Source organism: Saccopteryx bilineata, chromosome 1 (genome assembly GCF_036850765.1).
Source record: "Saccopteryx bilineata isolate mSacBil1 chromosome 1, mSacBil1_pri_phased_curated, whole genome shotgun sequence".
NCBI classification, from domain to species: Eukaryota; Metazoa; Chordata; class Mammalia; order Chiroptera; family Emballonuridae; genus Saccopteryx; species Saccopteryx bilineata.
In genome coordinates, this window is record NC_089490.1 from 270,446,728 (window position 1) to 270,464,524 (window position 17,797).

At 43.1% G+C, this 17,797-nt stretch overlaps 2 protein-coding genes across 4 annotated transcripts in view; one reads left to right on the forward strand and one right to left on the reverse strand.

The window, feature by feature from the left end:
• Window positions 1-892: 892 nt before the first annotated feature.
• CCDC127 (coiled-coil domain containing 127) lies at window positions 893-8,166 on the reverse strand. Of its 2 annotated transcripts, none has more exons than XM_066243006.1 (3): window positions 8,069-8,166; window positions 6,697-6,827; window positions 893-2,536 (listed from the first exon to the last, which is right to left on the reverse strand). In XM_066243006.1, the coding sequence occupies exons 2-3, from the start codon at window positions 6,815-6,817 to the stop codon at window positions 1,875-1,877; spliced, it is 783 nt and encodes a 260-aa protein (XP_066099103.1). In that variant the 5' UTR covers window positions 6,818-6,827; window positions 8,069-8,166; the 3' UTR covers window positions 893-1,874. The 2 variants fall into 2 exon arrangements, with proteins under 2 accessions (XP_066099103.1, XP_066099112.1); XM_066243015.1 differs by lacking the exon at window positions 8,069-8,166 and adding an exon at window positions 7,887-7,979.
• A 32-nt stretch (window positions 8,167-8,198) lies between these two features.
• SDHA (succinate dehydrogenase complex flavoprotein subunit A) overlaps window positions 8,199-17,797 on the forward strand; it is a 36,634-nt gene continuing 27,035 nt past the window's right edge. Inside the window, exons 1-2 of one of the 2 annotated variants that reach the window (XM_066243036.1) lie at window positions 8,199-8,356; window positions 16,863-16,949. In XM_066243036.1, coding sequence (XP_066099133.1) covers window positions 8,294-8,356; window positions 16,863-16,949 — 150 coding nt within the window. In that variant the 5' untranslated portion in view covers window positions 8,199-8,293. Of the gene's footprint in view, window positions 8,357-16,859; window positions 16,950-17,797 lie in introns of both variants that reach the window. The other variant, XM_066243027.1, reaches the window with a different exon arrangement.

Consider the following 17,797-nt stretch of genomic DNA (forward strand, 5'->3'; position numbering starts at 1 on the left):
AGGCAGGGTGGAGACAAGATCTGAAACCAGACGGACTCAACCCAGGCACTGCAAGGCCACTTGCTATCACATAATTGCACATAAGTTACCAGCACCTTTGGAGCCAAACTGCTTGGGTTCATACTGGCTCCCGTATTACTGCCAGGGTGACCTTGAGCAGGTCGCCTTTTCCTAACTTCAGTGCCAGTTCCTTCACCTGTAAAATGAGGACGGGCAGGAGTTCATTCACACAGCAGGCCTGAGACTGTGGTTCTCTGAAAGGTCTACTGACAAGGTTGGCACATGGCTGGCATCTGCGGTCCTGTGTTTTGGGAGGGTTCCCACCACCATAACTACTAAAGAGTAGCTCAGTGTGCCTAAACTTTGTGCAGTTAGGACCGAACACCTGCTTTCCTCCTGGGAGTTTGAAATTTGTTGGGTGCATGCCCTGCCGTGCAGAGTGCCTATGTGACCAACCCTCAACAGAAACCCTGGTGCTGTCTCTAAGGGCACCCCTGGTTGGCGTCATCTCATGTGTTGCCCCAGCTCATTGATGGGGATTAAGTGGCCTGGGAGGGGACTCTAGGGCTGTACCTGATCTCCTCACCTCACCCCATGTGCTTTCTCTTTATTAAACCTTAGCGATGAGCACAACTCTGCTGTCATCAAACCTAGGCGTGGTCTAGGGGCCCCTGGACATAAGTTACCTGGACCCAGAGGGTAGTAACATTACTACGTAGGTTTGGGGTTAGGATTACTCGGGTGATGTGCATACAGCATAGTAAAAGCTGATTCATACTAACTTTGTGAAAAACAGGGCCATTGGTGCCTGCTTACCTTTAGTTTGGGCAAAAATTGAGATAATCTATGTGAAAACATTTTGTAGAGTAAAAAATCACACATATAAGTGGTATCTTTTAAATTACAGGTATCTTTTATTATGTGTTATCACTAATCAATAATATCTGTTTATTGAATACAAACACAAGCCAAATTACAAAAACACAATAGGGCAGCAAGTGGATACAAGAAACCCTTTGTTCTCTTTGGTGGGAGAGATCTTTAAAACAATATAAAAACTTGATACTATTACTAACTTTCCTATAACCATCTATTAGGCATTTCTACCCATTATCTAATAACTTCTAAGTATAATTTTAGAAGAAAGAAAAATAATTCGAGGAAGAAACAGAAGCTATTTGGGGAGTGTTAGAACCTAACAGGAGACTATAGTGAGGATCACTATTATGTTTGACTTTTTTTTTTCTTTTTCCCTTTCAGAGACAGAGAGAGTCAGAGAGTGGGACAGATAGGGACAGACAGACAGGAACAGAGAGAGACGAGAAGCATCAATCATCAGCCTTTCGTATGGCACCTATGTTGTTCATTGATTGCTTTCTCACACGTGCCTTGACCGCGGGTCCACAGCAAAATGAGCAACCCCTTGCTCAAGCCAACGACCTTGGGTCCAAGCTGGTGAGCTTTTTGCTCAAACCAGATGAGCCTGAGCTCAAGCTGGTGACCTCGGGGTCTCGAACCCGGGTCCTCCGCATCCCAGTCCGACACTCCATCCACTTCGCCACCACCTGTCCAGGCATGTTTGACTTTCTTAAAAACAATTTTACCCTAGAGCTAAGATATAAGGTTATAGTTTCTGCTTAATAAATGGCTGACAGCTTAAAAAATGCTTCTGAGGAACAGCTTCCTTATTACCTGTGGAGGGGAGGAAATTCTTTGTCTGCTGAGGACTGCTGTCTCGCTCAGGGCGGGCTGGAAGGCCACTCTGAACGTGTGACCACAACACAGGCAGCACTGAAGGAGGAAAAAAGAAAATATGATAATGCCACAATGGCAGTCTGACCTTGCGTCATTAAAAGTTTTATTTCTTTCTTGTCTTACTCTTCTAGTATGGCTTTCTCAATTTTCTTAAACTTTTTCAGTTCAACAATTAGTTCCCAGTACTTGAGATACAGCCACATGAGTTTCCCATTTTGGCGTTTGTTGGTGTTCCAGACATCACCACAATAGGTATCATGCTTAAATATGTCGGTCAAGCCAGCTGCCATTTCTAGGTCAACAGCAACTGGGTCAGTGGATGCTCGGACCAGTAAGTTCTTCTCTATTTCCAGTCGCTTGGTGCGAGGGAGAACCAGGCTGCAGTAGATACTCTGTCTTTCTGAAAGAGCACCTTCAAACTCTTTCAGCAGAAGCCGGGCTCTCCTCTGCCAGTCTTCTTCCTTTTCCAGGCAGTTCAGATACGTGCTTCTCAAGGGCTGCAACTGTCTCTTTTCTTGCATGACCTGAGCCCGTTCCTGTTCCAGAAGCTTCTTTTCTTCCACCAGCTTGCGTCCCTGAGAGATAAGGGCTTCTCGATAACTAGTCGTTCTGTTTTGTTCCTTTTCAAGTTCCAAAGACAACTGAGCCACAGCACGTCGGTTTTCTGAGATCATGGTGTGGTACTTGGCTTCGAGATCCCGCTGGAAAGCAGCCGTCCTCTGACGGTATGCTTCTCTCTCTCTTTCTATTTCTTTCTGGGACTCCCTAGACCAAATCCAACCTGACGTGAATAAATTGAGGGAGAAAAACACACACAGTGAACAGCTAGAGCTGAAGTTCTAAAGTGTTTAAAGAAAATGTTATAGCAGCTAAGACAGCATTTCAATACATTTTTCAGTCCTGAGGTACAAAAAAGATTACATTTTGTATGAAATTAAGTAATATGCAAAGTTCTTAACTCAGATAAGGGCTCCTAAAAGATGCCTAGACAGGCTTTAGCTAGAGTCCCCCTTCCAGTCTTCTAATTTTCCCTGGCTGAGAAAACCCCACTGCTTTCTTTTGCCCTCAAACCTATACCAGCCATGATGCCCCACATATTACTGGCAGGTTTAAAAATTAAGATGGGTTGGCCCTGGCCGGTTGGCTCAGTGGTAGAGCGTTGGCCTGGCGTGCAGGAGTCCTGGGTTCGATTCCCGGCCAGGGCACACAGGAGAAGTGCCCATCTGCTTCTCCACCCCTCCCCTTCTCCTTCCTCTCTGTCTCTCTCTTCCCCTCCCACAGCCAAGGCTCCATTGGAGCAAAGTTGGCCTGGACACTGAGGATGGCTCTGTGGCCTCTGCCTCAGGCGCTAGAATGGCTCTGGTTGCATCGGAGCGACACCCCAGATGGGCAGAGCATTGCCCCCTGGTGGGCGTGCCGGGTGGATCCCGGTCGGGCGCATGCGGGAGTCTGTCTGACTGCCTCCCCGTTTCCAACTTCAGAAAAATACAAAAAAAAAAAAAGTTAAGATGAGTTACTTTTTGAAAATAATATGGGTATGCTTCAAATGCTGATTACAGTATTTGAAGTTGGCCAGGTTAAAGTAAATTTCAAAACATGGCCAGCTTGGCCTGGTCATCACCAGTAAACAACTGAAGTCCTAGATGTTTGCTTGTTATAACAGAGAAACATAAACATAAGGTGGTGGAATGAGAAGTTCAATGTCAAGACATGGTATCAATGGGCCAGAGGCCCAGTGGGGACCCTGGATTTCTACCTCTGCCTGGGAGTAAGGAGGCAGCAACACCCTTCTCCTACCAGAGCAAGAAGCCAGCCAAAAACTCTGAATAAAAACCACTCTCATAACATAACACCCAAAATACCCAGGTTTCAACTGAAAGTCACTTTTCCTACCAAGAATCAAAAAGATCTCAAATTGACGAAAAAAAAGATAATCAGTAGTTGCCAATGTTGAAGTGGCAGAGAGGTTAGTGTTATCTGATAAAGTAAGGCAGCCATCAGAATAGAAAATCTAAGCAAAGAAATAGAAAATTTCAGTAAAAAACTCCAGAAGATTTAGAAATGGGAATTTTAGAACTAAATACAGTAACAAATAAAATATTAGGATGCTGAAATACGTGTGAAGAGAGAACCTTGCCAAAGGGGTGAAATACTCGATATGTCCCTTATAAACAGATGAAAATACTTAACAAAATATTAGTAAATATAATTATACAATATGTAAAAAGGATTATACAATATGATAAAGCAGGGATTATTCCAAATATGTAAGAGTGGATCATTATTCAAAAATCAATCAGTGAAATCCAATAGATTAGTAGGCTGAAGTATAATCAATTGACAATATCAATTGATGCAGAAAAACATTTAACAAAAGTCAACGCCCATTCATGATGAAAACCTAGAGAAGCAGGAATCAAGGGAGTTTCCTTGCCTTGATACAGGACATCTATGAAAAACTACAGCTCCGCTGTACTTAACGGTGAAAAGGCTGAAAGTTTTTCCTGTAAGATCAGAAACTATTCAACAGAGTCCTAGAAGTTTCAGCCAGCGAAGAAAGCAAGAAAGGGACACAAAAGGCAGACTGGAAACGGAGAAATAAAACCCAAGTCTCAGATCTTATACAAAAAATTAACTCAAAATGGATCATTCACTCTTTTTTTGTTAAAATATAAAAATAGCCTGACCAGGCGGTGGCGCAGTGGATAGAGCGTCGGACTGGGATGCAGAGGACCCAGGTTCGAGACCCCGAGGTTGCCAGCTTGAGTGTGGGCTCGTCTGGTTTGAGGAAAGGCCCACCAGCTTGAATCCAAGGTCGCTGGCTCCAGCAAGGGGTTACTCAGTCTGCTGAAGGCCCGCGGTCAGGGCACATATGAGAAAGCAATCAATGAACAACTAAGGTGTTGCAATGCGCAATGAAAAACTAATGATTGATGCTTCTCATCTCTCTCTGTTCCTGTCTGTCTGTCCCTGTCTATCCCTCTCTCTGACTCACTCTCTGTCTCTGTAAAAAATAAAAAAAAATAAATAAATAAAACCTGAGAAAATATGAGAGAATCTTCAGGATCTAAGGCTAAGGAGAGTTCTCAGACTTGACATGAAAAGCATGACTCGTAAAAGTAAATATTAATAAATTGGACTTCATCAAAATTAAAACTTTTGCTCTGCAAAATAAACATTCCATTAAGAGAATGAAAAGACAAACTATAGACTGGGAGAAGATGTCTGCAGACCAGATAGCCAGAAAGTAGTAGCCTCTGGAATATAGTAAAAACACAATCGGCATTAAAAAAACTACCCAATTAGGAAATGGCTGAAAGACAGGAACCGAGGTTTCATGGAAGAGGATACACTGATGGCATGAAAGTCATGAAAAAGATGCTCCACATCACTAACCATAAGGGAAATGCAAGTTAAAACCCCAGTGGGCTATCACTATACCCCTACAAGAATGGGTGAAGCAGAAACAATAGTGACCACACCAGATGCTGGCGAGGACACCAAGAAACTAGATCATCACTCACACACTCCTGGTGAGACCATAAAATAGTACAGCCACTCAGGAAAAAATGTTTGCACTTTCTTTAACATCAACTCCATGAAGGCTGACAAGAGTTCGTGGTTTTTACGACTCAGGGATGAGCACAATGACTGCTTCTAAATCCAGCCTCAAGGCATTGACATTTAGCTCACCAGCCTGCCATCTTGCAAAGCATTACTTAACACTTGGAAAGACTACTTGTTGCCTGTGGCTAGGGTGCTGAACTTGGTGAGTGAATCAAACAGTTTAACATTACAATTACTAATGTAATAATTAGTTTTGATACTAGGAGAGGCCCTGATGTGACTTTCATTTTCTGTTTGTTTTTCAGACTCACCTCTAGCTTTTATAGCCTTTCATAATAACCTTTACTTTTGAAGTTCTTGCCCTGGGACTTGATGCTTTCTGTCCCTGAGAAGGGTTGAGGAATATTTTTTATTTTTTCTTCTTAGGTTATCTTGCTTTGATAACGTGATCAGGGAAGACTTTTAATTCCATCCCTAAAGGATTCTCTGAAAAATGTGCAATTACATGGTTGAGAAATTATATTGCAACATAAGGGTGTTAACTAGACCACTAGCATAGTGTAAAAGTAAAGGCAGATAAATGAGATTGATAAAGTCTACTCTGATCAGTCTCCATCCACTTCCTCTGTGTAAACTCACGGACCTGAGAAATCCAGGCGCGTAAAAGCCTTTCCATAACAAGTATCACTACAAACAGAGCACGGCTTTTGCTTTTCTTCCATTCAGTTCCGCATTTTCTCATATTCTTTAGTGCCATGCCAGAACCATGGGATATGACCAAAATATAAAACCAGCTCCCAAACATCAGAAAATTTATCATGTTTTGAGGGATGTAAGCTAAAGGATGGAATAATTACAATTGACCTGTGACTAATAATTTCCCCAATGTGGTGCAAAGTTACTTCAAATGAGAGAATTTCTGGCCAGGCTGAGCAGGTTTCATGGATGAAGTCTCCCAAAGACTGATTTCTAAACATCACACCGACATCCACAACGGGTTTTCTTTTAGGCCCATTTTATTCCCTCCCTACTCCCACTCCCTCAGTCCTTATGAGGGCAACTGAAGCAAAGGAACCTCCTTCAGAGCACTGAAGCCTTGAAAGGGAGACGACAATTATTAAAACCTATTTCACATAAACTGCTCCTAAATATATTGTCTTATTTCACCCTCATAACACATCAAGGTAATTCTAATTTGCCACCTCCCATGGACAGGGAAACTGAGGCTCAGAAAGTCAAGTAATTTGCCCATGACACACCATTTGGGATAAAACTCAGATGTACACTTGCATCTGTCAGGTCCCAAAGCATGAGGTTTTTGGGCTTCACACTATCAGACCAGAAAATGCAAATCTTAGGAAGACTGTGACTTACGAAAAGCAGCCAGTCCCAGCATGGGAACCAACAAGGCATAATTCCATTTGCTTCCATCACCTGCATCATTCCTGGAATTAGGCCGGATATTCCAATTTGGGGGGTCATTTAAATTATTCATGAAGATATACCTTGAAATAAATAATAAAACCATTAACCATACAAAAATAAAATAAATCTGTCACAACTTTATATCATCTACGCGGCTCACAGGAATCCCTTTTACTTTCCTTTTAAAATTTTTTATTCAGACTGTGTGTTGCACATCACTGATCTTTATGGGATCTAAAGAAGAAAACAGTAAGACCTCAGATAAAAGCAGCTCACAGTATAGTGGGGACAGAGATGTGTCTCAATGACTGAAATAATGAGAACAAGGAAACTTCTTTAGTATAAAAATGTTTAAAAATTGTGGTGGTCCATTAACACATACAATAGGAAGGTGTCAAACACTGGCTGCTTTAGGAAAGGTGACAGGCATTGAGGGGCTGATGCCCAGGCTGTGGTCTCATGTTAATATGCGTTCACCACTTCGCTAAGTGCCTGCACGAGGCTGGACATTTTCATAACCTATAGTTTTGGCCTGTTTCTACGTGACTGATGGTGACACATCATACAGGCTGATGACAAAAGAAATAGTCAAGGGTCACGTAAGAAAAAAGAAAGTCAACTCAAATTTGAAAAAAAATCTTAATGGATTTTTCAATAGACACTTGTTTAAACACCTAAAAACCTAAAATTCTAATTGGCAATAATGAACTACCAAAAGTTATGGCTCAGGACTTCATGTTATGTAGTTTGTGGTACCTACGGAATAAAAACGTTATCTGAAAGCACTAAACTGCATGCGTTGCAAAGGACACGTGGGAAGTGTGATGTTCACTCCCTCTGGGCCTGAGGAAACATGTAATTCCAATAAAAGCAACACAGCCCTACATAAAGACTTATGTTAGGCGCAAATATATTTTTCATGGTCTTATTTACTAGTAGCAAAAATTTGGAAACAACCTAAATGTCAATCAAATGAGAAGGGTCTCTTGTAAACTTACTCATAATTCAAAATTACGTTGCACACAATTGCACCACAAAAACATCTTAATAAAGTTATGTGAAAATAGGGATGATGATTACACTACTGACTATTGCTATTATTATTCCCACGCCACCTTCTTCCACAAAAGATCTCAGACCTCTCACAACACAGAACGAAAGACAGAATCACCAACAGATGACAACAAGCCCGGAGCCGAACAGGAACCCGGCCAGGTCGATAACCCGCTCAACCGCGGGAGCTGCCGCAGGACGATCCCGGCCCGCCTGGGAACACAGCCAGATCTCCAGCCCACCGAGCGCGCTGACGCCCTCAACCTACCCACTTGCTGGGAGCGCGAAAGCACCGCGCCACAGTACCCGACCGTCCGCGAGTCCTCTCAGCGCAGGCGCAGTCCCCCTACACAACCCTTACCCCCCACCCACCCCCAGGTCGCGTCTAGGTGCGCAGGCGCGATTTCTCTTCCAGCCGCGACCCGGGTCGCGGCGAGGTGCGCAAGCGCGGTCCGGCGCGGGGACTGGTGGGACTACTCTGAGGAATTTAGACATGTCGGGAGTCCGGGTTGTGTCGGGGCTGCTGCGCTCCAGACGCCTGGCGCTAACCAGGGCGGTGAGTCGGCACTGCAGGCCGGGCTGAGGCCGGGTCGGGCCGGGCTGGACTGGGCCTGGCTGGGGCGGGGCAGGCGGTGGCCGAGGAGGGGACATATGATCCCCGCAAGTCGGGGCACAGCAGACGCCGGGTCTCGGCGACCCGGTCTCTGATCTGGGTGGGGTGCGGACGGCCCGCGGGTCAGAGCATGGAGGACCTACAGGGTCGTCCGAGAGGTCGGCGCCGTCCGGGCAGCCGCCGGATTTTCCCCAAAGCCGGCCGGGCCGCGTCCCGGTGAAGGTCACGCTCCCGCGAGCCTCCCCAGCACCTCCGTTCGTTTGGGCTGTGGATGCCCCGTGGGCCAAGGTCGCCCGGCCTCCGCTCCCGACACATGAACATGAAGAGGAGGCGAGTCTGCCCAAGGTCACGCCAGCAGGTAGCGGCCTGTGGGTACCCTAAACGGCCGAAGAACTGGGGTGGAAGCAGGACCGTAACCTCATGCGCCGCAGGGTGGGGCACTCTGCCTACGGTCCACGGGACCGGGGTCCTGTCTGACCCCTGCAGCCCCGCGGTGGGGCGATCGGACGGCCGAGGCCCCGGGTGGCCGGTGGCAGGATGGGGTTCGAGCGTGTGTCCCCCAGCCCGGCTCTGTCGTTGCTGCCTATGGCGGGATGAGTTGGAACGCTAACATCTGCAGCTCAGCTTGCCTTGCAACTCTGCAAAACCGGCCCCTCTTTCCAGAAAACATAGTTGTGTGTCCTCACCGAGGCCTGGTAACTTAAGTTTAGACCCTTTATTTTGGGTTTGTATGGTGGCCTTTGTGCACACTTTTAAAAATCAGACGGACCTGTGGTGGCGCAGTGGGTAAAGCTGAGATCGCCCGTTGGAAACCCTGAGCTTGCCTGGTCAAGGCACAGATGGGGAGTTGATGCTTCCTGCTCCCTACTCCTCTTTCTAAAGTGAGTAAATAAAATCTGAACAAATAAACAAACTTTAAAAATATGCCTGACCTATGGTGGCGCAATGGATAAAACGTCAACCTGAAACAGCTGAGGTCGTGGGTTTGAAACCCTGGGCTTGCCTGGTCAAGGCACAGACGAGAGTTAATGCTTCCTGCTCCTCCTTCCCTTCTTTCTCTTTCTCTCTCTCTCTTAAATGAATAAGTAAAGTTTCTTTAAAAAAATCAGACGAAGAATTTCAACACATTGACTGCAAAACCACGTTTGGGAGAGAACGTGGGGACGTTAGTTTTCCTGCATTATCTGTGGGTGGAGGATGTTCCTCAGCATGCTTTCCTGAGCCATCGGTGCTGGGTTTGTCACAGATACTCTGTACAAGCATATTTTCATAATCGATCTTTTATGGTTTTCTTTAAGCACACTAAATCTAGAAGATTTAGGTATTTGTTTCTTTCAAATGAACTCGTTCAGCCACCTACTTAGTAATATAATTAGACCATAAAAGTTCCAGTAGGAACCAAGGCATTCAACAGTATTTTTTTAAAATTGATTTGAGAGAGAGAGGAAGACAGAGATAGACAGGGACATCTGTTCCTGTATGTGTCCTGACTGGGGATTGAACCAGCAACCTCTGCACTTCCAGAGGATGCTAACCAGCCGAAATATCTGGTCAGGGTGGCATTCAACAGTACTGACATGATTTATGCCTATAGTTATACCTGCAGTTTTCTCCTTGAAATGTATATACTAAAAATTACATTAAATATGAGAGGTTTTAGTCAGCCATCCCATCCCACCAACACCGGAAAGCATTTTAAATGCTGTAATGGGCTTCCTGAACAGAGGGTTCCCCCACCCACACCCCATTTGGGACCCTAAGACATAATTAGGTAGGGAGGCCAGGTGAAGTCCAGCAGCTAATGAAGTATTTTTAGTCAGCCAAACATGAGCAAATTTGGAAGTGCTTCCTACTTGTTAGATGAAATGACAGATTGGTAACTGGTGGTAATTGGAAAAGCACCTAATATGCCTGTCCTCAACTTGGATGATACCCAAGCATTCCTGTGCAGACTAAGACCCCCTCTAGCCTGTGGAACTCCCTTCACCCACTGACTACCTTTTGTCAGTTTATGAAAACAAAAGTTGTCTTTTATCCGACTGAACTAGAATTCTGGCTCTGAGCTTATAGCTGAAAGTGAGAGTATGGTTCTAAGCACAAGAGGTCAGAGTGTGTATACCTGTGGTATTCACTTGATTAGAAGCAATCTCGGTCCAATCAGGCACTAGCTGACAGTGCTTTATCTACATTTTCTCCTTGAACCTTCACTACTGTGTTTCGGTAGTGCTAAACATGATGGCGAGATATAGTAAAATTGAACAAGGTAGGCTGTACAAAGATGGTCTTGGGTTTTTAAAATCTTTTTATCTTTTTTTTTTTTTTTTTGGACAGAGAAAGAGTCAGAGAGGGATAGACAGACAGGAAGGGACAGAGACGAGAAGCATCAATTTTTCGTTGCGGCACCTTAGTTGTTCATTGATTGCTTTCTCATATGTGCCTTGACTGGAGGCTACAGCAGACCGAGTAACCCCTTGCTCAAGCCAGCGACCTTGGGTCCAAGCTGGTGAGCCTTGCTCAAACCAGATGAGCCCGTGCTCAAGCTGGCCACGTCAGGGTCTCAAGCCGGGTCCTCTGCGTCCCAGTCCAACACTCTATCCACTGCGCCACCACTTGGTCAGGCTAAACTTTTTATCTTTATGAAGATAGGTTTTCCTGTGGAAATTAATTTTGCCTGTGGAAATTTCCTGTGAAAATTAAATATAATTCAGGCGATATATTTATTGGAAATTAAGATTGGCAAGAACAAAAGCATCAATTTGACAAAACAGAAAACGAAATTTATGATGCCAATTGAAAAATGTCCACAGAAAGTAGATGATGAGGATAATTTGAATAAAACCCATACAGTTTTACCTCATTTTGTACAATTCTGTGGTGTTTCCAAGTCATTTAATATTTTAAGCTACTTTCAAAAAATTATCAAAACTATTTTGCTTTTATTTCCTTCCCAATTGCCCTAATGCAGTGATAGTTTGCAGCTGCTCCTAAGTAGCTTAGTGAAAGGAAAAGTAAAACCAAGGACCTTAAATAATTGTTGGTTAACTGCTCACTTCATATGAATTTGTTGTGAAACTCGAGGTTCATGCAGATGTGGCTATAACAAGGTAGTTTTATTTACTGCAGCAAGTAAAGAAGAGGAGATTCTATCCAAAGCTCTGCCTACCCAAAGGAAGGCTTAGCCATTGCTTATCTACACTGTTTGGTCAATTACATGTAGATTCCTTTATAAAGGTTGCTGCATTTATCCAAGTTGCTGTATTTATTCCTTGATTGTTCATGGAGTTTGTTGACTCATCCTATTTACTGTTGCATCTGCAAAATACTGTGCTGCATTAAAAAAAATTTTTTTTAAGATTTTATTCATTTTAGAGAGAGAAGAAAGAGAGAGAGAGAGAGAAGAAGAGGGGAGCAGGAAGCATCAACTCCTATATGTGCCTTGATCTGGCAAGCCCAGGGTTTCAAACCCGTGACCTTAGCGTTTCAGTTCGTTTTATCCACTGTGCCACCACAGGTCAGGCATGTGCTGTATTTTAACATTTAGGAAGAAATAACAGAACATCCCAGACCTTAAGAGCCGTGTCATATCTAATTTCTTTTTCTTTTTTTTTTTTTTTTGGATGTTTTGTTCTGAATTTTTTTTTTTCTTCCGACAGAGAGAGAGAGTGGGACAGATAGGGACAGACAGACAGGAAGGGAGAAAGATGAGAAACATCAATTCTTTGTTGCAATTCCTTAGTTGTTCATTGATTGATCTCTCATATGTGCCTTGACTGGGGGGCTACAGCAGACTGAGTGACCCCTTGCTCCAGCCAGCGACCTTGGGCTCAAGCTGGTGAGCCCCGCTCAAACCCGATGAGCCCACGCTCAAGTTGGCGACCTTAGGGTCTGGAACCTGGGTCCTCCGCGTCCCAGTCCGACGCTTGTCTACTGCGCCACCACCTGGTCAGGCTTGAATATGTTTTAATGGTGTATCTAGAATTACGTTGTTTTACTTATTGGGATAATAAGAGTGCTGAAGGATCGCATAGAGTTTTGTATTGTGTTTGATGTTTTCCCTGGTTCACTCAAATAATTATGGCTTGATTTTGAAAAATAACCTATATATTCATCTTAATTTGAAGTTCCAGAGATTCCCCCCCCCCAGGGGTCTTTGGATAGTAGGAAAAATACAGGATCTTGAGCTAGCCAGGCAGACCTGAGTCCAGAGCTCAGGTACTTTGATTAGACTCAGTTTCTCTGTGGGGTTAATGAGGATTCTATGATATAATGTGTGAAATGTATGTGTGTGCTCATCCGAGCCAGGACCCACAGCTTGCAGCCTGTGCTTAGCAACCTAGTGAACTATATTAGAACCTTGTCAGTTGTATTTCAAGCAACCCTGTTTTAAAAATCTTTAAACTTTTAATGAAAATAATTACACATAGTTATAAAAAAGTCAATGTGTAGAAAGCCTTATAAATGAAATATAAGATCCCCTTTTCCCCAATGGAACCAATTCTGAATTGTTTCTGATATTGACCTCCGTTTCTCTAGCTAATATGCAGGTGTATTTTAATCCATTTTAGTAATGGACTTTTGCTGGTAAGTAAGGATTTAGTTCACTTAAAACATTTACTTCTCACATCTTCAGTCTTCCAAGTATAGTTATGCAACCACTTTTAGATTCTCTCTTGGCTACTTTTGTAATTGTATAGATTGTATTTACAAATAGTTTCTTGTTCACAATCATAGGTGTATTGGATGAGGACTCCCCACTTTGCTATATTGATAGCAGTATCTCTACCTTTCTCCTTACTTTGTTCTTTATACCTCCTAATTCAGTCACCTGTACTTTTATGCTATTAAAAGGTCTGAGTGTTCCTTTTAGTAGTACCTTAGGTAGATTTCCCCATTCTTTATGTTACCCTGTTAGAAAATGTTTGATGGTTTCTCTTCAAAAACATTATATTAGTAAGTGACACAAAATTAGTTTATCTAAAGACAGAAATTGGGCTACAATTGGATTCTCCAAACTCTATAATCACCCCCCCATCAGATTTAGATACAAAAATTAGTGTTACTGTTTTCCCCAGGGAGACAGTGTGATCATTTATTAAAGATTTTATTTATAGTAGCTGCCCCTTCTGTGGTGTGTGTATGTGTGTGTTTATTCAACATGAACATCCAGACAAGAAATAAATACTTGGGAAATCTCACTGTTCTATTTTAATTTGATTACAAAATGTACTGCTTTTATTGGTACTATTACCCCCATATTTATATTGTACTTCATAAAATATTCAAGAACATTTGTATTAAAATTTTTTCAATGACAATTCTTTGTTAAAATATGATTTTACCATTCAAAAAATTAAATTGGCCTGACCAGGCGGTGGCGCAGTGGATAGAGCGTTGGACTGGGATGTGGAGGACCCAGGTTTGAAACCCCGAGATCGCCAGCTTGAGTGCAGGCTCATCCTGCTTGAGCGCAGGCTTACCAGCTTGAGCACAGCAGGGTTGCTGGCCTGAGCGTGGGATCATAGACATGACCCCATGGTCACTGGCTTGAGCCCAAAGGTAGCTGGCTTGAAGCCCAAAGTCGCTGGCTTGAGCAAGGGGTCAATCGCTCTGCTATAAACAACAACCCCCCTCCCCCGCCCCGCTCTCCGTCAAAGCACATATGAGAAAATAGTCAGTGAACAACTAAGGTGCTTCAACAAAGAATTGTTGTTTCTCATCTCTCTCTCTTCCTGTTCCTAAATGTCCCTCTCTCTGATTCTGTCTCTTTCACACACAAAAAATTAAATTGGAGAGGAATATTTGTTCTTTTTAATTCATTTTTTCAAAGAAATAAACTAAATTGGCTTATATCAACAAAAACAAATGTACTTAATAATAAATTGGCGCCTGACCTGTGGTGGCGCAGTGGATACAGCGTCCACCTGGAACACTGAGGTCACCGGTTCAAATCCCTGAGCTTGCCTGGTCAAGGCACATACAGGGAGCAACTACCATGAGTTGATGCTTCCTGTTTCTCCCCCCTCTTTCCTTCTCTCTATCTCTCTCCCCCCTCTCTCTAAAAATTAATAAATAAAGAAAAATTTTAAAATAAATAAATAAATAAATTGGGGAGTTAGGTTGAATGACGGGATAGCCTGGACATGTTTTCTTTGAATATATGTACCCTGATTTATTGATGTCACCCCATTAAAATTAATAAAAATTTATAAAAAAATAAATAAATTGGGGAGTTAAAGAATATTGCTCTTATCAGTTCAGCTTTACTTAAAAATCCAAGAAACTACTTTGTAATTGGAGCTATTAAAATAAAATAAAATATTTATGCCAGTCATCATTCAGACTCAGAGTTAGAAGGAGCTTTAAAAGTAGGAATCACTTCTGACCTTTCTTCACCAGTGGTCAAATCCTCTAACTGGCCCTGGCTGGTTGACTCAGTGGTAGAGCATTGGCCTGGCATGTGGAAGTCCCAGGTTCAGTTCCCAGCCAGGGCACACAGGAGAAGCACCCATCTGCTTCTCCACCCCTCCCCCTCTCTTTTCTCTCTATCTCTCTCTTCCCCTCCTGCAGCCAAGGCTCCATTGGAGCAAGGTTGGCCTGGGCGCTGAGGATGGCTCCATGGCCTCTGCCTCAGGCGCTAGAATGGATCCAGTTGCAGCAGAGCAATGCCCCTGATGGGCCGAGCATCGCTCCCTGGTGGGCATGCCAGGTGAATCCCGGTTGGGCACATGCGGGAGTCTGTCTCTCTGCTCCCCCCCTCCCCACTTCTCACTTCAGAAAAATACAAAAAAACAAACCTCTAACCCAGGCCTGAATCCTTTCATCTTATAGGGAAGTCCATTTAGTTTACAACAGCTCAGTTCAAGTTCATTTTGTATTTTGCAAAATTCCCTTCCCTTTAATTCCCACTTGTTTGTCCTACAGAATAATTTTTTTTAACCCACAGAAAAATAACATCTCTTCCAAATTGCAGAGTACTTGAAGGTATCTTTTATATACCCTTTTGTGATTGTTGAATGTACTTATTTCCTAACACTGTTTTTTGTGATACTTCTTTCTTTTTTTTTTTTTAATTTTATTTATTTTTTACAGAGACAGAGAGTCAGAGAGAGGGATAGACAGGGACAGACAGACAGGAACAAAGAGAGATGAGAAGCATCAATCATTAGTTTTTCGTTGCGACACCTTAGTTGTTCATTGATTGCTTTCTCATATGTGCCTTGACCACGGGCCTTCAGCAGACCAAGTAACCCCTTGCTGGAGCCAGTGACCTTGGGTTCAAGCTGGTGGGCTTTTGCTCAAACCAGGTGAGCCTGCGCTCAAGCTGGCGACCTCGGGGTCTCAAACCTGGGTCCTTCAGCATCCCAGTCCGACGCTTTATCCACTGTGCCACCGCCTGGTCAGGCGATACTTCTTTCTTTTTAATTGATTGATTTTAGAGAGACAGAGAGGAAGAGAGAGAAGCATTCATTTGTTGTTCTTCTTAGTTGTATATTTATTGGTCACTTCCCACATGGCCCTGAACAGGGATCGAACCTGCAATCTTGGTGTTCCAGGATGACGCTCTTAACCAACTGAGCTAACTGGCCAGGGCTGTGACATTTCTAAGACTCATTGTTTTATCCACTAATATGCAGTCAGTAGAATGGAAAAACATATCCCCTAAGTTGCTGACCATTCTTAGTATCATATATAAAGGATGTTACCTCTCATGCTGGGCTGTGACTTCAGTAATACCAGTTTGTTTGGGTAAATGTTTATAGTAGAGACCTTTAAGCTGAGACTTGGAGAATTATAGAGGACCTCTAGGGGAAGGCCAGGGACGAGTGTCCAGGGAATGGCACTGTGGTGTAGATACATGAGAGAGGGTGTGTCTGAAGCCTAGTGCAGATGTAAAGAGTGGTTCTGAAACAGGACATTTAGCTTCTTTGGGTCCGGGATCCTCATGTGTACAGTGAAGGGATAACAGCACTGGTACCTAAGTGTCACAGCAAGCAGTAGAGCCGGTTCCAGAGCATTAGTCTCCTGATACAAGGTCCTGTGCTTTTTCCAATGAACCGCAAAATCTCACAGACAGCTTAAACTGCAATATGAAGAGGGTTATGACAGATTCAATAAAAGTGCTTCTTTGTTTGCAAAACTACCAGTTACACGATGTAGATGCCTTCCACATTGTCCATTTGAGTAACATAAATTAATAAGTTAATGTGAAAGTTTTCTATTTCCTATCTGAGTTGGTCAGTATCCTGTTTGGAAATCAGTTTCTAGGAAGGCTTTTCCTAGAATGCCAAGTCCCCTTTGGGCTTGCCTGGGTCCTTAGCCCCTGCACTAGTCTTTAGGGTTCAGTACAGCATGCCTGAGTACATAAAAAGGTTAACAACTCAAAAGAGGAAATTTTGATTACAAGTCCCCTGTTCTTTCAGTACACTTAGTGCTCTCCGTCTCTCAGCAGCTGCCGGCCGCACTGCAGCCAGGACCGCGCAGTTTTCACTTCACTGTTGATGGGAATAAGAGGTCGTCTGCTAAAGTTTCAGATTCAGTAAGTTCATGGCTTTTGTTCCATTTTGAATGGTTTTCTTGGCTCTGGGGTAATGATCAGTACAGTTTAGTATATTTAAGTAATACACAGGTCTTATTTAAAGGAAAAAATTCTCATTCCAATTATACCCAGATTATTTTTTTAGGATAGTAATACTTAATGTAGTACAAATACTTGTAAACCAGATTAAAATTTAAACCAAGTACAGCAACAAAGTAGTAAAATACAATGACAAATGAACAGTGTTAACTGTGGTGGATGATGACATCCTGTTCCACAGAGGGCCACGTAGGCTCTTTTTTTTGTTTAGTGGGCTCGTCTGCTCTCTGTTGAAGAAACTGAAATTCACTTACAGGTTCTTTTCTCATAACCTCACAATAGTTACTGAATACTAAATGAAAATATCTCATTTTAACCTTTTCATGAGAAATTTGTAAATTATAGGTTGACAATCGTGGTCTACATTACATTAAAAGCTCATTTATTTAAGCCTATGTATATGAGTGCAAACAAAAAAAGAAGATAAGTAAAAATTATAATTAAAAAGAAAAGTCAACTTTAAAATTGGTATTTTGATTGTGTTGTTGCTTTCCTTTGCAACTGTAGTTCCCTCGGAGGTATACCTTTAAGTCTTCGGCATTCCAGCGAATGGTGGGATAGGTGGCTCTACCCTGCATTGGTAGAGCTGGCCCCTTTCACTGAGGCTGTGTCCGCCACATCTCAGGACTACGAGCTGTTGGTATTCAGCCTCTCTCAGGGTGGAGGCCCTCTGGGCACTTGCTCTTTAGTGTTTCTTCTTTTATTCCCTTTAAACTCTTCCACTGTAGCTATAGCCTCAGTGTCTGGCA

Coding starts and splice junctions, on each gene's coding strand:
- CCDC127 (XM_066243006.1), bottom strand. CDS start 6,817: ATGAATAATTTAAATGACCCCCCAAATTGGAATATCCGGCCTAATTCC. Junction 2,537..6,696: donor GCTGGGACTGGCTGCTTTTC/GTAAGTCACAGT, acceptor TATTCACGTCAG/GTTGGATTTGGTCTAGGGAG.